A 15,201-nucleotide genomic window follows, 5' to 3' on the forward strand; every position below is an offset into this window, starting at 1 on the left:
GTCTTGAGGCACTATTATAATTAGGTAAAATTAACTACTTTCAGTGTAGCCTGAAAGCAACTGTATACCATTTGGCTTTGACATATGCACAAATATATTTATACACATGTGTGTCTTCACAAATTATTTTTTTATCTACTCAAGTAGATAAAAACTTTACTGACCTTTAGTAATTATTTTTTCTTTCTTGTGGCTCACAAATATGATCACATTACACCGTTTGAAGACTAGAGAAATTACCCATGCATATTGAATGAATGACCTCCTTTTTCCCAGGCTTATTGACCTGATGTTGGTATGTTGCTGAAAAAGGATCATTAAGTTCTTGAGTGACAAGGCACAATAAAAGTTTTGCTTTGAGTATCTTGAGGGCAAAAAAATAACTACTAACCTAACTGTATGGTTTAATTTGTATTGTAATGAGGCCCTTAGGTTTTTGACATTTACTTTGCAAATGAACTGGGAAAAGGGGTAGATGAAGTTAATTTATAACCTAAAGTTAAACTATAAAAATGTAATAGTTTTTCCTCTCCCACCCCAATCACTTTCTAGCAGTACTTCTAGTTTCCATTAATAAACACAAAGTTGTTGCTTTATGATCTTGGCCAAACTTCAGGATGGAAGTGTGATCGTATTATTCAGATGCTTGTTTAAGCTCTAGCTCATTATTAACACTCTTTCATTATTGTCATTATTAACAAATCACCATCTTATTGGGATATCTTTCAAACAATTCCTCACATTCACTGCTTGTAAAGGGTAACCATACGGTGCAGGTCTTTACCCCAAAGAAAGGTAACTTAACTGCCCTGTATTCTGCTTAACTCTGACTCATTGCTGTGCCACCTTGGTGGTCTCACTGGCCATCTCTCATTGTTCTTAACTCTGACTTAATTACCTTTAAAAATTTTCTGCAAACTTCTTTTTAGCCTTTTGCTGGCACAATATTGTATCCCTTAATCTGAGGTAACCTTGCCCAGTACAAGCAATATTACTTATTACTTAGTAACTATTCACGTGCATAAGAAATAAACAAATGAGAAAAGAAAAGGAGTACTTGTGACACCTTAGAGACTAACAAATTAGACTCAATCTCTACTACTGCTACTACTGGATAGTTGGACATATAGATGTCCCTAATGGATACTATTGGCAGAACTGAGTTTCTCAGCACTTGGTAGCTTTGCTTTCCTCTTCCTAGTCGCGGTATTGTCCCTCACACCTTAAAACATAACAGTATAACTTAATAAAGCTGGCCACAGTTCTTTCTCACTTCAAAGAAAAATATTTTTTAAAGATAACAAATATCCATATTTCACCTTTTTGCTCATTTCAAAACCAAAATATTTGTTTTGAACCAAACAATTTTGACCTGTTTTTCTTTGGGATGGTGGGAAAGCTATATGTTTGGTTTCCTTTCACCCTCTGTTTTCGTCTTTACTTTGTGGTGCGCTTCACCAGAGGAAAACGTGTGTGTCCATCCCCATCTGTCTGCCCCCTGAAAACCAAAACTAACTTTTCAAAAACTGTATCCAAATGAAAATTTTCATGCTGAATTTGAGGCATTTTTCCATGTTAAAACTTCAAATATTTTGTTCCCATTTTTAGTGAAAGTTTACACAACATTGTTTTTTTTTTTTAAAACCAGGTGTAGACCCCAGTCTCCCCTTCACAAACTTTTGTTCCCAGTTCAGTTTAGGAGCATCTCCTATACTAGGTATGAAAAAGTTGAGCTAGTGCTTTCCTTCTTCTAGAAGGAATATCTTACCATAGCTATTGCTAACTCTATTTTTTTTTCATATAAACTATAGGACATTTTGGCCTACCAGGCACAAGACCCAGTCCTCACTCAGCAAGAAGCAAGAAACCTAAAGTGTTTGTGACAGAGGGAATAGATGTTGCTCTAACCGGTGTATGCGTATTCTTCATTAAATCTAGTCCTTCCAAAACCATCACTGCAGAGAATATCCATCGGGTAAGATAAAGGTTAATGCTGGATGTTAGTATAAGAGAGTTAAATTCAATTCAGTTTCTATGGTGCATCATAGCAGCTTGTAATTTGAGACCTCTTGGTACAGTTAACTGAGTAGAGCTCCAAAAAGGGAATATTGTTGTGTTTTCCACTGAAGGAAGAGTGTAACTAAGGAAATGTGGCATAGTTTGTCTGTCACAAACAATTGTGCTTGTAGCACTCAGTGGCACCAACTTCAAGCACATTGTTAGTGAACATAAGATTTGAAAAGTGGGGAGCAAAAAGGGAAAATTTGTGTCAGGGTCTAAGAAAACAAACAGCGGCATTTCCAGTGATGATTTATTGACTACACCAAAGACTGTGCCAAACAGTGGCACTGTGATGCTGAAGCTTGAACTTTATGTAGGTGTCACGTTTTGTTTTTACAACCAGCAGTTCCACACATTAGTCTTGCGGATTTGCAGTGAAAATTATCTCATGCTTGTCTGTATGATCGAATCAAAAGTTTTGCACAAAGAACACAATGAAAATCAAAATATATGTACTCAAATATAAAAGGTTACCTGATTAAATATTTAACTCTGGCATAATCTGAGGTGACCAAAATGGACCCAGTTCATCTCGTGATCCTTCGACAATTAGGAATGCATGTTGTGATAGACCCAGGCCAGTTGGGTACAGCAGAGTAGTAGAAGGCAGATATACCGGCCACTGGATAAGCAGTTTTCTGTTCCCTGACTGAACAGAGCATGGGCTGCTCCGGGCTAGGGTGGACACATGACTCCAATTAACCTGCAAAGAGTCAGGTGAGGCTGTTAAGCTAATGCAAATACCTGACTCTAATTAAGGCCCCTCTGATACTATAAAAGGGCTCACTCTGGTCAGGCCGAACGGAGCCAGAGGAAAGGAAGTGCGGCTGAAGGGCTGGATAATGAAGACACCCTCAAGCCACTGGAAAGGGAGCATTAAGGTAAGGGTGAAGAAGATGTTAAGAGAGAGAAGCGGGAGAGCTGTGGGGAAGTGGCCTAGGGAAATGTAGCAACTCTGGCAATGAAAGGTCGGCTGCCAACAGCTGCTGCCATTAGGGTCCCTGGGCTGGAACCTGGAGTAGAGGGCAGGCCCAGGTGCCCCGCAACCCAACACTACAGAAACACTTCCTGGGAGGAGAAGACAGGCCCCTCTCAGGACAGGAGGCTAAACTGCTTGGGAATAAGCCCGTGGGAGTTCTTTCACAAACCTCCTTGCTGGCTTATGATGAAAAGGGCTCAGTAGACTGTAACACTGGCCCTAGAGAGAGAAGGGCTACCTGGAGGGTCACAGTGAGCCTCTGAGGCTCGCATAAACCACCTGGATGCGCGGGACCCACGGGGACAAGATCGGACCTCTGCCACAATATCTAAACATGAAGACTCTTGATAGCTTGGGTCTCTGATACCAGAGATTATGTTAGCATTCCAGTGTGTGAGAATCTAAATGGGGAACAGAGTTGGTGATGTTGCAGAAAACTATTAAAGTAACTAGTCACCTGGATCACCTGGATTGATCAGTCTTCAGCTGTCGTTAAGACTGCGCCGATCACAACACGTCCACCATTCTTCTCGCACTCTTGCCTTTCTTCTCCGTGTTCGTCCAAAACATTTACAATGTCATCTTCCCATCTTCTTGGAGGCTGACAGGGTGTTTTTTTCTGTTCTCGCGGGTACCACTCAGCAATGGTTGCAGTCCACCTATTGTCCATGAGCCGTGCTGTGTGGCCCGCCCATTGCATCTTGTTATGTCTGCTTTCCACGACAATATCTTTCACACTGCTGCGTTCTCTGATCATTTCATTTGGGATGCTATCCAGAAGGGAAATTCCCAACATAGCTCGTTCCATTGCCCTTTCAGCTACCGACAGCTGCTGTTCTTCTCTCTTCATCAGTGCCCACGTTTCACTGCCATACAGCATGGCCTGCAGCACTGTTGAATTGAAGATATTTGTATGTGCGGTCTTGTCAATTTTTCCTTTGAGGATGTCCTTGATGGAATTAAATGCATACCATCCTGCCCGAATCCTTCGCGAGAGTTCTCCGTTCAGGTCTTGGCACATATTAACTTCTTGGCCCAAATATATGTACTGTTCCACTTCTTCGATTTCTTCTCCTGTTACCATTATTCGGGCTTTTCGTAAGACATCTGATCGCATGTATTTCGTTTTGCAGCAGTTCATTTTCAGGCCAACCTGACTGCTTTTCTTGTCGAGTCTTCGTAGCATGCACTGCAGTTGGTTGGTACTTTCGGCAATTAGTATGATGTCATTCGCAAATCTGAGATGGGATAATCGTTCTCCATTTATGTTGACACCACTCCTCCAATTGATCTTGTTCATTTAGAGGCGAATAGTTTCGGTGAAAACGGATCTCCTTGCTTTACGCCTTTCTTGATTGGGATGCGGAGGGGAGTTTTGAGGAGAGTAATGTTTGTTGTACATCCAGTATTCGCTTCTTTCAACAAACTGATATACTGCGTGTTAATGCCCTGCTCTGCGAGCCCCTTTAACATTGCATTAAACTCGATGCTATCGAAGGCCTTTTCATAGTCGATGAAAGCAATGCACAGCGGGAGTTTGTATTCCCTCGCTCTTTCTAGGAGCTGGCTACGGGTAAATATATGGTCAATCATGCTGAAATTTCTTCAAAACCCTGCCTGCTCTCTCGGCGGCTGTTCATCCAGACTCTCTGCGAGAGTCGGTTCGTTATCACCTTTGTAAAGAGCTTGTAGATGTGAGATAGCAGGCATGTAGGGCAGTAGTTCTTAAGATTTTCTCAATCGCCCTTCTTGTGCAGCAAGGTGGTATTCGACTCCTTCCAGCTTGATGGTATTTTTCCTTCTTCAAGATATCGACTAAATCTTAAAGTGAGGGCCTTCCAAAGCTTTTCGCCTCCTGCAGAAATAATTTCTGACATTATTCCATCTTTGCCTGGAGCTTTTCCCTTCTTCATCTGGTATAGTGCGCTTCGGACTTCGCTGACGATTACTGGGGGGACGCGTTCTTCTGACTCTTGGAGTGTTGGGAGAGGGATGTCGATTCTTGATTTGAACAGTTCTGTATAGAAGTCCTTGCAGACCTCCTCCATCCCTGCTCTGTCGATTACTGTCTCTCCGTCCTTGTTCTTCAATGCTATTATGCTCAATCTATACTGTGTCAATTCCCACTTGCATGTCCTGAGGCTCCTGAGTAACTAGTAAACTATTAAAAGTGCTTGTCAACCAGAGATCCTATACTGAAGTATTTTAAAACATGTAAATATTTGTACGTAGCATAAAGCACTGATCTGTCATTTTTGAGGATATACTGAATTGAGATCTGATATGTCATTACACATTTTAATTTTTTTGCTTTTAATGATTTATAATATAGTGTTTTACTGTTAAGTTAAATATATTTCCTTGTAATCCTTTCAGCATAAATATTTTTAGTCCATCTTGAAAGATCCTGTATTAATGCAATCCCTTGAGTTGCATGTAGTGCTTAACCCTTTAAAGTTTTTTCTTATCTATTTAATAATGCATGCAAGAAAGTAGCCACAATCAAAAATAGAGCAAAAGAGTATGGTGTATGGTAAAGAATTTCTTAATGTATCCCGATATGCTTACGTAGTACTAGACATGCAGTATGTTTTACTCTTAAGAGTGAGCTGCAAAGCATAAATCATTGAGACAGAGCTAGAAACTCACTGACAAAGATGCAGGGACATCACTACAAAATTGGTAACTAGATTTTCATAAAACTTCAGAGGCAAACTAACTGTAGTTTCTGCATTGACTGAAGGTACCCCAAACGCATCATTGCCAATAATATCAGCGGTTTTATTACAACCCATGCTGTTAATATTTTTGATGTCACCGAACAACACCTCTTGGAATCTCTTCCAATGAACCAGGAAATAACAAGGTGACTGATACAGGATGAAGTGGTAAAGAGTCCTGTGGCACCTTATAGACTAACAGACGTATTGGAGCATGAGCTTTCGTGAGTGAATACCCACTTCATTGGATGCATGTAGGATGATACAGGATGGTTGAAGTTTGCTTTGGAAAATATGGAAGTGATGCTAATAGGCAAGGAGAGGCAAATTTTATCAAATATTTGGCTTTGGTATCTCAATCCTTGACTCTGTAGTTCTATGGGCTAAAAGCCTTAACTCTGATACACAATAGACACAGCCCCAAAGATGTTGCTGTATTCCAGTTATAGATGAAGCAGTCACTGAGTGTGTATTTGGTATATAAACTAGCAAAGGTATGGAATCTTTCAGAATGGAAGTATAACACCAGGAGAGGTGGTCAGGGCTTTGGCTTCCATCCTTAAGTAGGGGCATATGTCTGCCATTTCGCCATATAATTCCTAATCTAGGGGTCATAGTCAGATGTTTGCTAGTTTTGAATTCCTAGATGGTGGTAACCCAGGGAGCTCTGCATAAGGCCTTGTCACAGTCAACCTTGCCTTGCTCTTCTCCAGGCTAGTTCACTGTAAAAGCTTTACTTTGGGTTACCCTTTGAAAAACATTCATTAGCTTCATTTGGTAAAGAAAAGATGAATCTATATAAATTAATCAAAAACACCTAAGTTCCATTAACTTGAAATAGGATTTACACTCCTAAGTCACTTAGGTGCGTTGGAAGATGGGTTTAGGTAAGGTTACCATATGTCCGTATTTTCCCAGACATGTCCGGCTTTTTAGTTCTTAAATCGCCATGCAGGAGGAATTTTTAAATATCTAAAACGTCCGGGATTTTGAAACATTGGTCGGGATGCCCTTTGCCCCGATATTGGGGACCACTCACCTCACCACACTCACCAAAGTCCCAGGGCTGGCGGTGCTTCCTGGAGCAGCTCTCGGTGCCCGCCCGCCGGCAGGAGCCTGCAGTGTGGGCAGCCCCTAGGCACAGAGGCGCAGGGGGTCTCCGCGTGCTGCACCGGCTCCCTCCTGCCCAATCAGAGCTGCGGGGGTGGGGCTTGCTCCCCTGCAACCCGACCTGACCCTAGGAGGAGCCCCAGGTAAGCACCGCCAGGACTCCCCACCTCGCCCCCCCAGCAGGTCCCTCTGGCTCTTATGGTTGGGTCATGGGGAGGACGGGGATGGAGGGCTCTCTGTACACTGCTGGCACCTGCAAGCCCCTCTCTGCGGCTCTGGCAGCTTCCATTGGTGCTTTTCCTGGCAGGAGCAAATACCTCCCCCGTGGAGTGTCCTCTTTTTTGATTGTTCAAATATGGTAACCCTAGTTCAGGTAGTTTAAAAAATTTAAATCTCACTCTTAATTGAGTTGAGTGATGAGCATATGATGGGCTACCTGCATTTAGGAGTAATTAAAAGCATTGGTTATGATGTTAAAATCTGATAGATTTAGGATCTCTCAAGATACTTTTCGTATGTTCCATCACTGAAATTGACATAGCAAATATTAATTTTGTTGTTGGTTCTGGGATTTCCCTATATAAACAGCAGTGTATTTGTGGTTAGTCCCCTATGGACTGCTTGCTTTAATCTACCTGACCCTGCGTTAGGTGGTGATATGCTGCACACTTATTTTACTCAAGTGTTTAACTAAGTATAGAAATTGTGGTTAAAATGACCACGTACCATGCCGAGGACACTGTAAATTTACCCCAATTAAAATACTACTTGAGTTGAGATCAATGTCAAATGTCAACTGAAGGGAACAAGTTTTCCTTTGAAATTTTCATGCCAGGAGTCTGAACATTTTCCTCCAAACTCCTTGTCAGAGGCAAATTCAGTGTATATATTGTATTCTGAGACCTCGAAACCTATTTTGGTTTAATATGGAAATAAATGAGTCCAGGTGTACCAATGGTGACCTCTCTGGCTCTGCCTAGGTCTTTGTGGAATACTGGATGAATGCCTCCAAAAAAGTTTGGGGCCACCTCATCAAGATGTTTGGTTCACCCTTCTTTGAGGACAGGAGTTGCCTGCCCCCACGTAAACAAACTGGAACAGGGAAATGTTCATTGCTAGCCAGTTCAACTGAGCCACAATCCCAAGAGGGCCAATCTGTTCAGGACTAGGATTCTTGCAACCTTTGCTAAAAAACAGGAGTTGAAGTTCTTATTCTCCAAGCACCTATAATGTGACTAGCCTATATAGTCACATACATATATCTAAATCAACTTTATTTTCAGTTTGATATGCATCATATCCCTTCTTTCAGGAAGTGAATTTCAATATGCTGGATACTGCTCAGGGCGGCTTACTAAAAAGCGTGCACCATTTGCTGTCAGAAATCTTCATTCCAGTCATCAAGACTATGAACCAAGGTTGGGGTGAGATTGGTGGTCCTCAGCAAGCAGCTAATATTCGGCAGGACTTCCTTGGTTCCCTTGAGGGATTTGTTAGTGTCTTGTCAGGAGCTCAGCAGAGTCTGATGGAAAAGGTAAGATTGTCAGCATGTATGCTATAAAATGAACCTAACATTGCTGTTGTTGCAGAAAGTGGCCTGGTGCTTTTTGCATTGCTGGCCATCCCAGAATTCCTTTCAACGGCTTTTTCTAAACTGCAGGCCGAAAGGCAACATCATGTACTGCAGTGTAAGAACTTGCAGGGCTAGAATCTGGGACCATGGGGGTTCTGGGCTGCTGATGCCTGCACATCACCACAGGGAGTTTAGGCTGGGCTGTTGAGGGAGGGCCAGTGTTGTAACTTCAGAGTAACTGTGGGCATGTAAAGCAGGCCTCTCTTCATGAGGGCAAAGCAATAATTTTTCAAATGAAATGGTAACTCCCGAGGTATCTGTCCTCACTGTCTTTATTGAATTTTTAATTCTTCCTCTTTTAGGTGAATCTGAAAAAGTGTGACACATATGACTTGAAAACTCTAAAGGGACCTTCAGACTATCTGGCTGTTGCTAACAGCACAGAAGCTCTAGAAAGAATAGAGGCCTGCATGAAAGTATGGATCAAACAAATTGAACAGGTGATGCGCTGCACAGATCTGAAACATTGCCAACTGTTCTGACATGAATGTCAGTGAAACTTGGATTAGTCCTGTTTACACAAGTGGCATTAAGCCCAGAACTGGTAGAAAGAAGTAGTATTTACGAATGTGGCCACATATGCACTTAATTCTCTAATCAGTATGCTATTCAGAGCTCCAACCCATCTGTAACTGGTAAATCAATGCATACAGTATATGCTAGCCATGATGCTCAGAAGTAAGCTTCCTTGCTGTCACTAAGGGCTTGATCTTATTTGTAAAGCACAGCACTTGTTCGGCTTCTCCACTCCAAAACAGTGCTCTGATACATATACATCTATTGTACCTGTTTTTGGCACAAACATAATGAGTGAATCCTTTATGAACTACATGTTGATTATTTCGTATTGTTATACTTTGGTAGTATCGTATTTTTAAAAGCTATATTCTGCTGAGTATTAATTACTATATTCTGTGTCCTTGGATAAGGGCTTGTATCTACATGAATGCTTAGTTTGCATCAAGCTGTGGTATAAGTCTTCCGTATTCCAGCCTTCTATGCACCGGTTTATGGGGGTGGGGGGATCCTGCTGCTGCACACTAAAATTTCCATAGTACACACTGGCCTACTCCTGTTTCAAAGCTGGATAGATTAAAAATGCCCTAGGGAACTTTGTAATGAACCTGCTGCCACACCAGACACTTAGAGCATCGCATAATAGTATGGGGAAGATTTACATCCCAGCTTGCTGCAAACTAAGTATTCGTGTAGACAAGCACCAAGTCAAACTACCAAATTGATTTAAAAAAAAAATGATTCCCAAACTGTGAATTTCTGTGTTGTAGATCAAAGTATATTATCTAGGGTTAAATTATATAAGTCCATTGAAAACAGGGCTCTGTAATGGACATATATGCAGATTGCAATTTTTTTAGTATGAGAAATAAAACTTGTCTTATGTTAAATCTTACTGATTTCCTTAATTAGAAATTAATTCTTGCATCTCAGACCTCCTAAATGATGAAATACAAAATCACAAAGAAACCAGCATTGACTTCTGGTGACTTTAATTTAAAAAAAAAAAAGCCATGAAGGAAATGCAAGGATCTTGATGTAGGTGCACAGTAAAGACAGCTGGCAACGTTTCAGGGTATTTTCCTTTTGCCAAAAGATTGTAAAATCTCATTTTTGTACTGCAACCACGCATTGCTAAAAGGAAAATAGGCTTATTAAAGCTGTCACTATTGTATACTTAGTACAGCAAGCAGGTTTTAGCCTAGGGTACTCAAATACCACTGTGGTGAGTGATGTAAAAAATCTAGGTAGATTAGAGAGGTTTAAGGGTGCTGTTCTTGGGACTCAATTATAGGCTGTGGGGAGTTAATACTAAAAAGCATTAACTTACGTAAGTTAACAATTTAAAATTGTTAATAGCATCACTTAATTTTGGGAGTTTGATGTACTGCAGTTGCAATGAAGACTATAGAGGAGAAAGCACAACGTAGTCATAGGATGTAAAGGAGCAGAAATGTTATTAGCTTCCTTCCCTCACCTATCCTGTGCCAAATGGACTTGGTTATTAAACCCTTCTCTTTGATTTATCAGAATATTATCGTCTTTTTAGAAGCTTTGTCATAATCAGTGATGAAACAAAGTGAATAATGATCTCAGTGTGTTAAGGTAAATGCTTGACCTCAGGTAGACTTAAGGTTACACTTTTACTAGCTATCCAAGTCTTAATATGTTAATTTGATTTTTTACACTGGCTTTTTGAAGAAATGGCCATTTTCTACTCAAATTTACAGTTTTAAGCAAAATCGAGTCAGTTTGGCTTTTTAAGAAGGATGGTGGGGGGGGGAAGCCTAGCTCCTAACTTGTCACAGGAAGTTAATTGAGAGGCAATGTGCCTGAGGTAATATCTTTTATCGGACCAACTTCTGTTGTTGAAAGAGACAAGCGCTTGCGCTACACAGAGAGCTCTTTGTCAGCTCTTTCACCAACAGAAGTTGGTCTGATAACAGATATTACCTCACCCACCTTATCTCGCTAATATCCTGGGACCACCATAGAAAACTGGGTGTATAACAACATTGCAAACAGGAGGTGGATGTCAGTAATAATAGGAGACTTCATATCGCTACCATCCATTTAGATAAATAGCAGCACTTTCATATCAGTCACTGATATATTGCTGTGTGATTCAAGGTCCTTGCTGAAAATGATCAGCTGAGGAAAGAAGCTGATGACCTGGGGCCACGAGCAGAACTGGATCACTGGAAGAAACGATTGTCTAAATTCAACTACCTTTTGGACCAACTGAAGAGCCCAGATGTGAAAGCGGTGCTGGGAGTACTTGCTGCTGCTAAATCCAGACTTCTGAAGGTTTCTGTTAACTTAAAACAGAACTAAAGACTGAAAATAGGTTACATACAGCATTAGTTTCCCAGGATATACAGTTTATTTAATGGACAAAATCCTGATGTTATATACTCTTTTTATTGCCCCTTATATTTTTTTGAAGTTCAACACACTAAACTGGGACTGAGGAAAAGACTGGGATTTGACTTAATATTTATTATTAGGTGATAAAGCACTGGCCTGCATCTACAGAGCATATCACAAATCAGTATTTAATAGTAAAAGCTTTTCAGTGAAAAGTTGATTATGACATAAAACAGATTAGAATGAACAGCAGGTAGTTGAAGAAAATAAAATTGATAGTCCCCATATTTGTGGCCAAGCAAAACAATTCCTTACATTCCACTTGATGGCATTTCTGTTTATCTAAATAAGATGCACATAGCTAATGGCTTCAGAAATCTATCAGGTAGAGGAATTGGCTTAATAGTCATGGACCCCCCCCAAACACGAATTTCAAGCAGGAGAGCCTCCTCAAGTGTCACTCTCCCCAGATGCTCTTCCTTTCACCACCTATCCAAAACATCCATTTTATCATGTGTCACTTTGCTTCCTCTCAGCCCAGTTCCTGATAGCCAGTGGTGGATTATCCAGTGAGCTGATGGGCCCTGTGCCCAGTGGCCCTGGCCAAATGGGGGGCCCTGGAAAAATGGGTGCCCCATCCCCAGCAGAAATCTCAGGAAGCACCAGCCAGAGTGGGGAGGGGGAAGCCCCCGCGTCCTGACCCCAGTCCCTGACAGAAATGCCAGGTGGTCAGGGTGGGGAAAAAACACTGCACCCCGACCCTGGTCCCCTGCAGAAGTACAGGGTGGTGGGGGAAGCTCCAGCACCCGGACTCTGGCTGCCTCCCTGGCACTGGAGGAGCTCTTGCTCCCTGCCGCAGCTTCAGGGCTGGGGGAGCTCTCACTCCACACTTTGGCCCCAGGGCTGTGGGGTGGGGACAGAGCTTCTCTGGTCTTGGGGCTGCAGTAGAGGGGACAGAAAGGAGCAAAGGGGTTGCGGGGCCGCAGTGAGGGGGTGGAATGGGGTGAGACCGAGGATGGAACGGGGCAGGGCCATAGGGAAAGGGGCAGGAAGGGGCAGGATGGGGGTGGGACCGCAGGCCGAAGGCCTGGGGAAGGCCTCCCCACTTTCTCTGGCCCAGGGCACCAGGAAACCTTAATCTGCCTCTTCTGATAACTCCACCACATTCACTCCCAGTGTCTATCCTTCCCACCCACATGCTGCTCTCCAACTTGCAACTTGCAGTAAGAGGTTTCTTTTTCCATTCACTACTTCCCTGTGTTGGTAGCAGTTGATCTAAGTGCTGCTCCAGTAGCCACTTCAGGTGTTGAAATCATATATGAAATTGATAGTCTGCCACCAGCCAGCTCCCTAGCATATGGCATTTTCTGAATGAGGGAAAGGATAAAGTAGTTTTCCCTACCATATGCTGGTCATCACTTCCCTCTCTTGTGCTTTGTTTCTTCCACAGGCCCATAACCTGTAAGCAGCAGCAGCTTCTGCAAGTTCTTGGAATTCAAGGCTCCCAAGCATTGCAGAGGGATCTGGGTGGATTTACCACTAGGCTTGAGGGGAACGTTAACTAAGTGTTCCCCAATTTAAAAAAAAATCATTTTGCCTTTAGAACTTCACCTGTCTTGGTGAGAGTGATGCAGATTCATTATCTCATGGCATCACATGATACATACATAGAACACAGTGTATAAAATGTGCCCTGGCAATGCCACTTGCTGTTCGAACATTATTATGTCAACTGTCTGGGTGAGGTGTAACAGACTATGAAGTGAAGACAAGTTAGATGCTGAACTGGGAACTCCACCAAAGTGATAAGGTACCTCTATGCTGCACACTCTATTCAGTGGTGTGTAGAGTATGTACACAAGTAGCACCCCTGGCATGGATGTAAATATCAGTATAGACCGTGAGGCATTGCTTAGGTGATATATACCCTATGTGGCTCTCTGCATGTCCAAGCAGCACCTCCCCATCTACACTTCTATGTTTAGCAGTGTAATGTCCCACTGCAGGAGCCTTTCCCTGCAGCAGGAAAGAGGTGGGGAAAGGTTCTGCCAGCTTCCTGCTGCAGGAGTCTTTCCCAGCCGCCCAGAGTCTTCTCTGGCAGTGGAGGAAGGCTCCAAAACTAGGATGCTGCTGAAGTCTTTCTTTGCTCCTTCCCCCACTGCTAGAGCCTTTCCCTGACACATGTAGCTACACACTGCAGTGTGGGCGCAGCCTGCTTTCCACTGCAGCGTGTAGCTGCATGTATCCTTCATGACGCTGAAAGTGGTGTGCTTTGTAGATGTAGCCATATCTACGCATAGGGGGAATCCTGTTCTTCTCTGGATCAATTAATTTAGCTTTAATGGGTATTATATACATAGGCATCTAGTGGAAAATAGACTATAATACTAACTACATTCTATTGTGCTTAGTTACCTATCTGTTGCTGCAGGTTGTAATGAAATTATTGATGTGATACAGAGGGCAAGAGCCTCACCTGGTACAATATCTTTCACATTTCAATTTTTCTTGAAATAATTATTTTTGGTTTTTACTTCTTACTTTTAGAGCTGGCGACAGCTGGACACTCGCATCACTGATGCTGCTAATGAAGCCAAAGACAACGTGAAGTATCTCTACACTCTGGAAAAATGCTGTGACCCCCTATACAACAGTGACCCTGTAAGTACAACTTTTGCCTCCCTGAATGAAAAGATATAGCAGCGGAACTGAAAGCAAATTTCCATTTCATAGGCTTCACTGACGGTTTCAAAGTCATGTAACAGTACGTTGCATCCTCAGAATCTCTGCAGCTAGTTCCAAGCTCCCCAAACAGGTTTATAGTCTGCTGTCACTGAAAAACAAGTTACTGGGTAGTGAGTGTTCCCTCTTTAGGGAATACCAGGCCAGATCTGACAAGTGCCTCAGTTTCTGTGACATCCAAGGACATGCAATGCTGACTCTTTTTTTACTAATTTCAAAATAAATTTTGTGTGTTCAGAGCTGTGCCAAAGCTAGGCTGAGGAGGTTTATTTTTTCATTTGTTACTCATTATAACTTACTTAGTCAAAGACCATGGCCCGAATTTGTAAAGATATTGAGGCATTGCAGTGCTCAGCATTGCAACACCTATCTGATTTAGTCACTAAGGGGACAAAAATCCCAATTACTGTTAGTGAGATTTAGGCTTCTAAGTGCCTGACTGTGCCAAGAAGAGCTGTGTGTAGGCTTGAACGATTGTCTCTCTCACCAACAGAAGTTGGACCAATAAAAGATATTACTGTACCCACCTTATCTCTCTAATATGGTGGGGTCAATACAGCTACAACAACACTGCATAATTAAATCAGTGGAAGATTGTGTAGACAAGGCCCTAGTTATTTGTCCCTTCTAGATTCCATTTTGCATCTCTGTTGTCTGAGCCTGAATTGCAAGATTTTTCTCATAATAATCAGACAAATTAATCACAGTGGTTCGGCTATCAGATAGGTTAGCTAATGCAGTAAAGGGAATGCACAGTAGAAAAGAGACTGTCAAATTAGAAAGGTGACACTTTGTACTCTCTCTGCATATTTGTAAATCGTACAAGGCAGTGGTGAATTTCACTGAGAGACCTATGGTGTTTCCTTTTAGGTGTCCATGGTAGATGCTATTCCAGGTCTCATAAATGCAATAAAAATGATTCACAGCATTTCACGTTACTACAATACCTCTGAGAAGATAACCTCACTGTTTGTGAAGGTGGGTACACACAACATACTCTCTTTGTATCAATATCACTTTCTGTACAAAACATCCAGCTTACTTTTAATTAAAAGATCCCATGGGGAGACTAA

At 42.1% G+C, this 15,201-nt stretch overlaps 1 protein-coding gene across 6 annotated transcripts in view; it reads left to right on the forward strand.

Moving 5' to 3' along the window:
- The window catches only part of DNAH5 (dynein axonemal heavy chain 5), a 307,171-nt gene that overhangs the window by 83,386 nt on the left and 208,584 nt on the right, over positions 1–15,201 (forward strand). For 5 of the 6 annotated variants that reach the window (XM_073332323.2, XM_078851640.1, XM_078851639.1 and 2 more), the window contains 6 exons: positions 1,812–1,975; positions 8,183–8,404; positions 8,806–8,943; positions 11,150–11,326; positions 13,934–14,047; positions 14,999–15,106. In XM_073332323.2, coding sequence (XP_073188424.2) covers positions 1,812–1,975; positions 8,183–8,404; positions 8,806–8,943; positions 11,150–11,326; positions 13,934–14,047; positions 14,999–15,106 — 923 coding nt within the window. Of the gene's footprint in view, positions 1–1,811; positions 1,976–2,880; positions 2,943–8,182; positions 8,405–8,805; positions 8,944–11,149; positions 11,327–13,933; positions 14,048–14,998; positions 15,107–15,201 lie in introns of those variants that run through there. The other variant, XM_078851641.1, reaches the window with a different exon arrangement.

This window comes from Lepidochelys kempii, chromosome 2 (genome assembly GCF_965140285.1).
Source record: "Lepidochelys kempii isolate rLepKem1 chromosome 2, rLepKem1.hap1, whole genome shotgun sequence".
In the NCBI taxonomy this organism is placed as follows: domain Eukaryota; kingdom Metazoa; phylum Chordata; order Testudines; family Cheloniidae; genus Lepidochelys; species Lepidochelys kempii.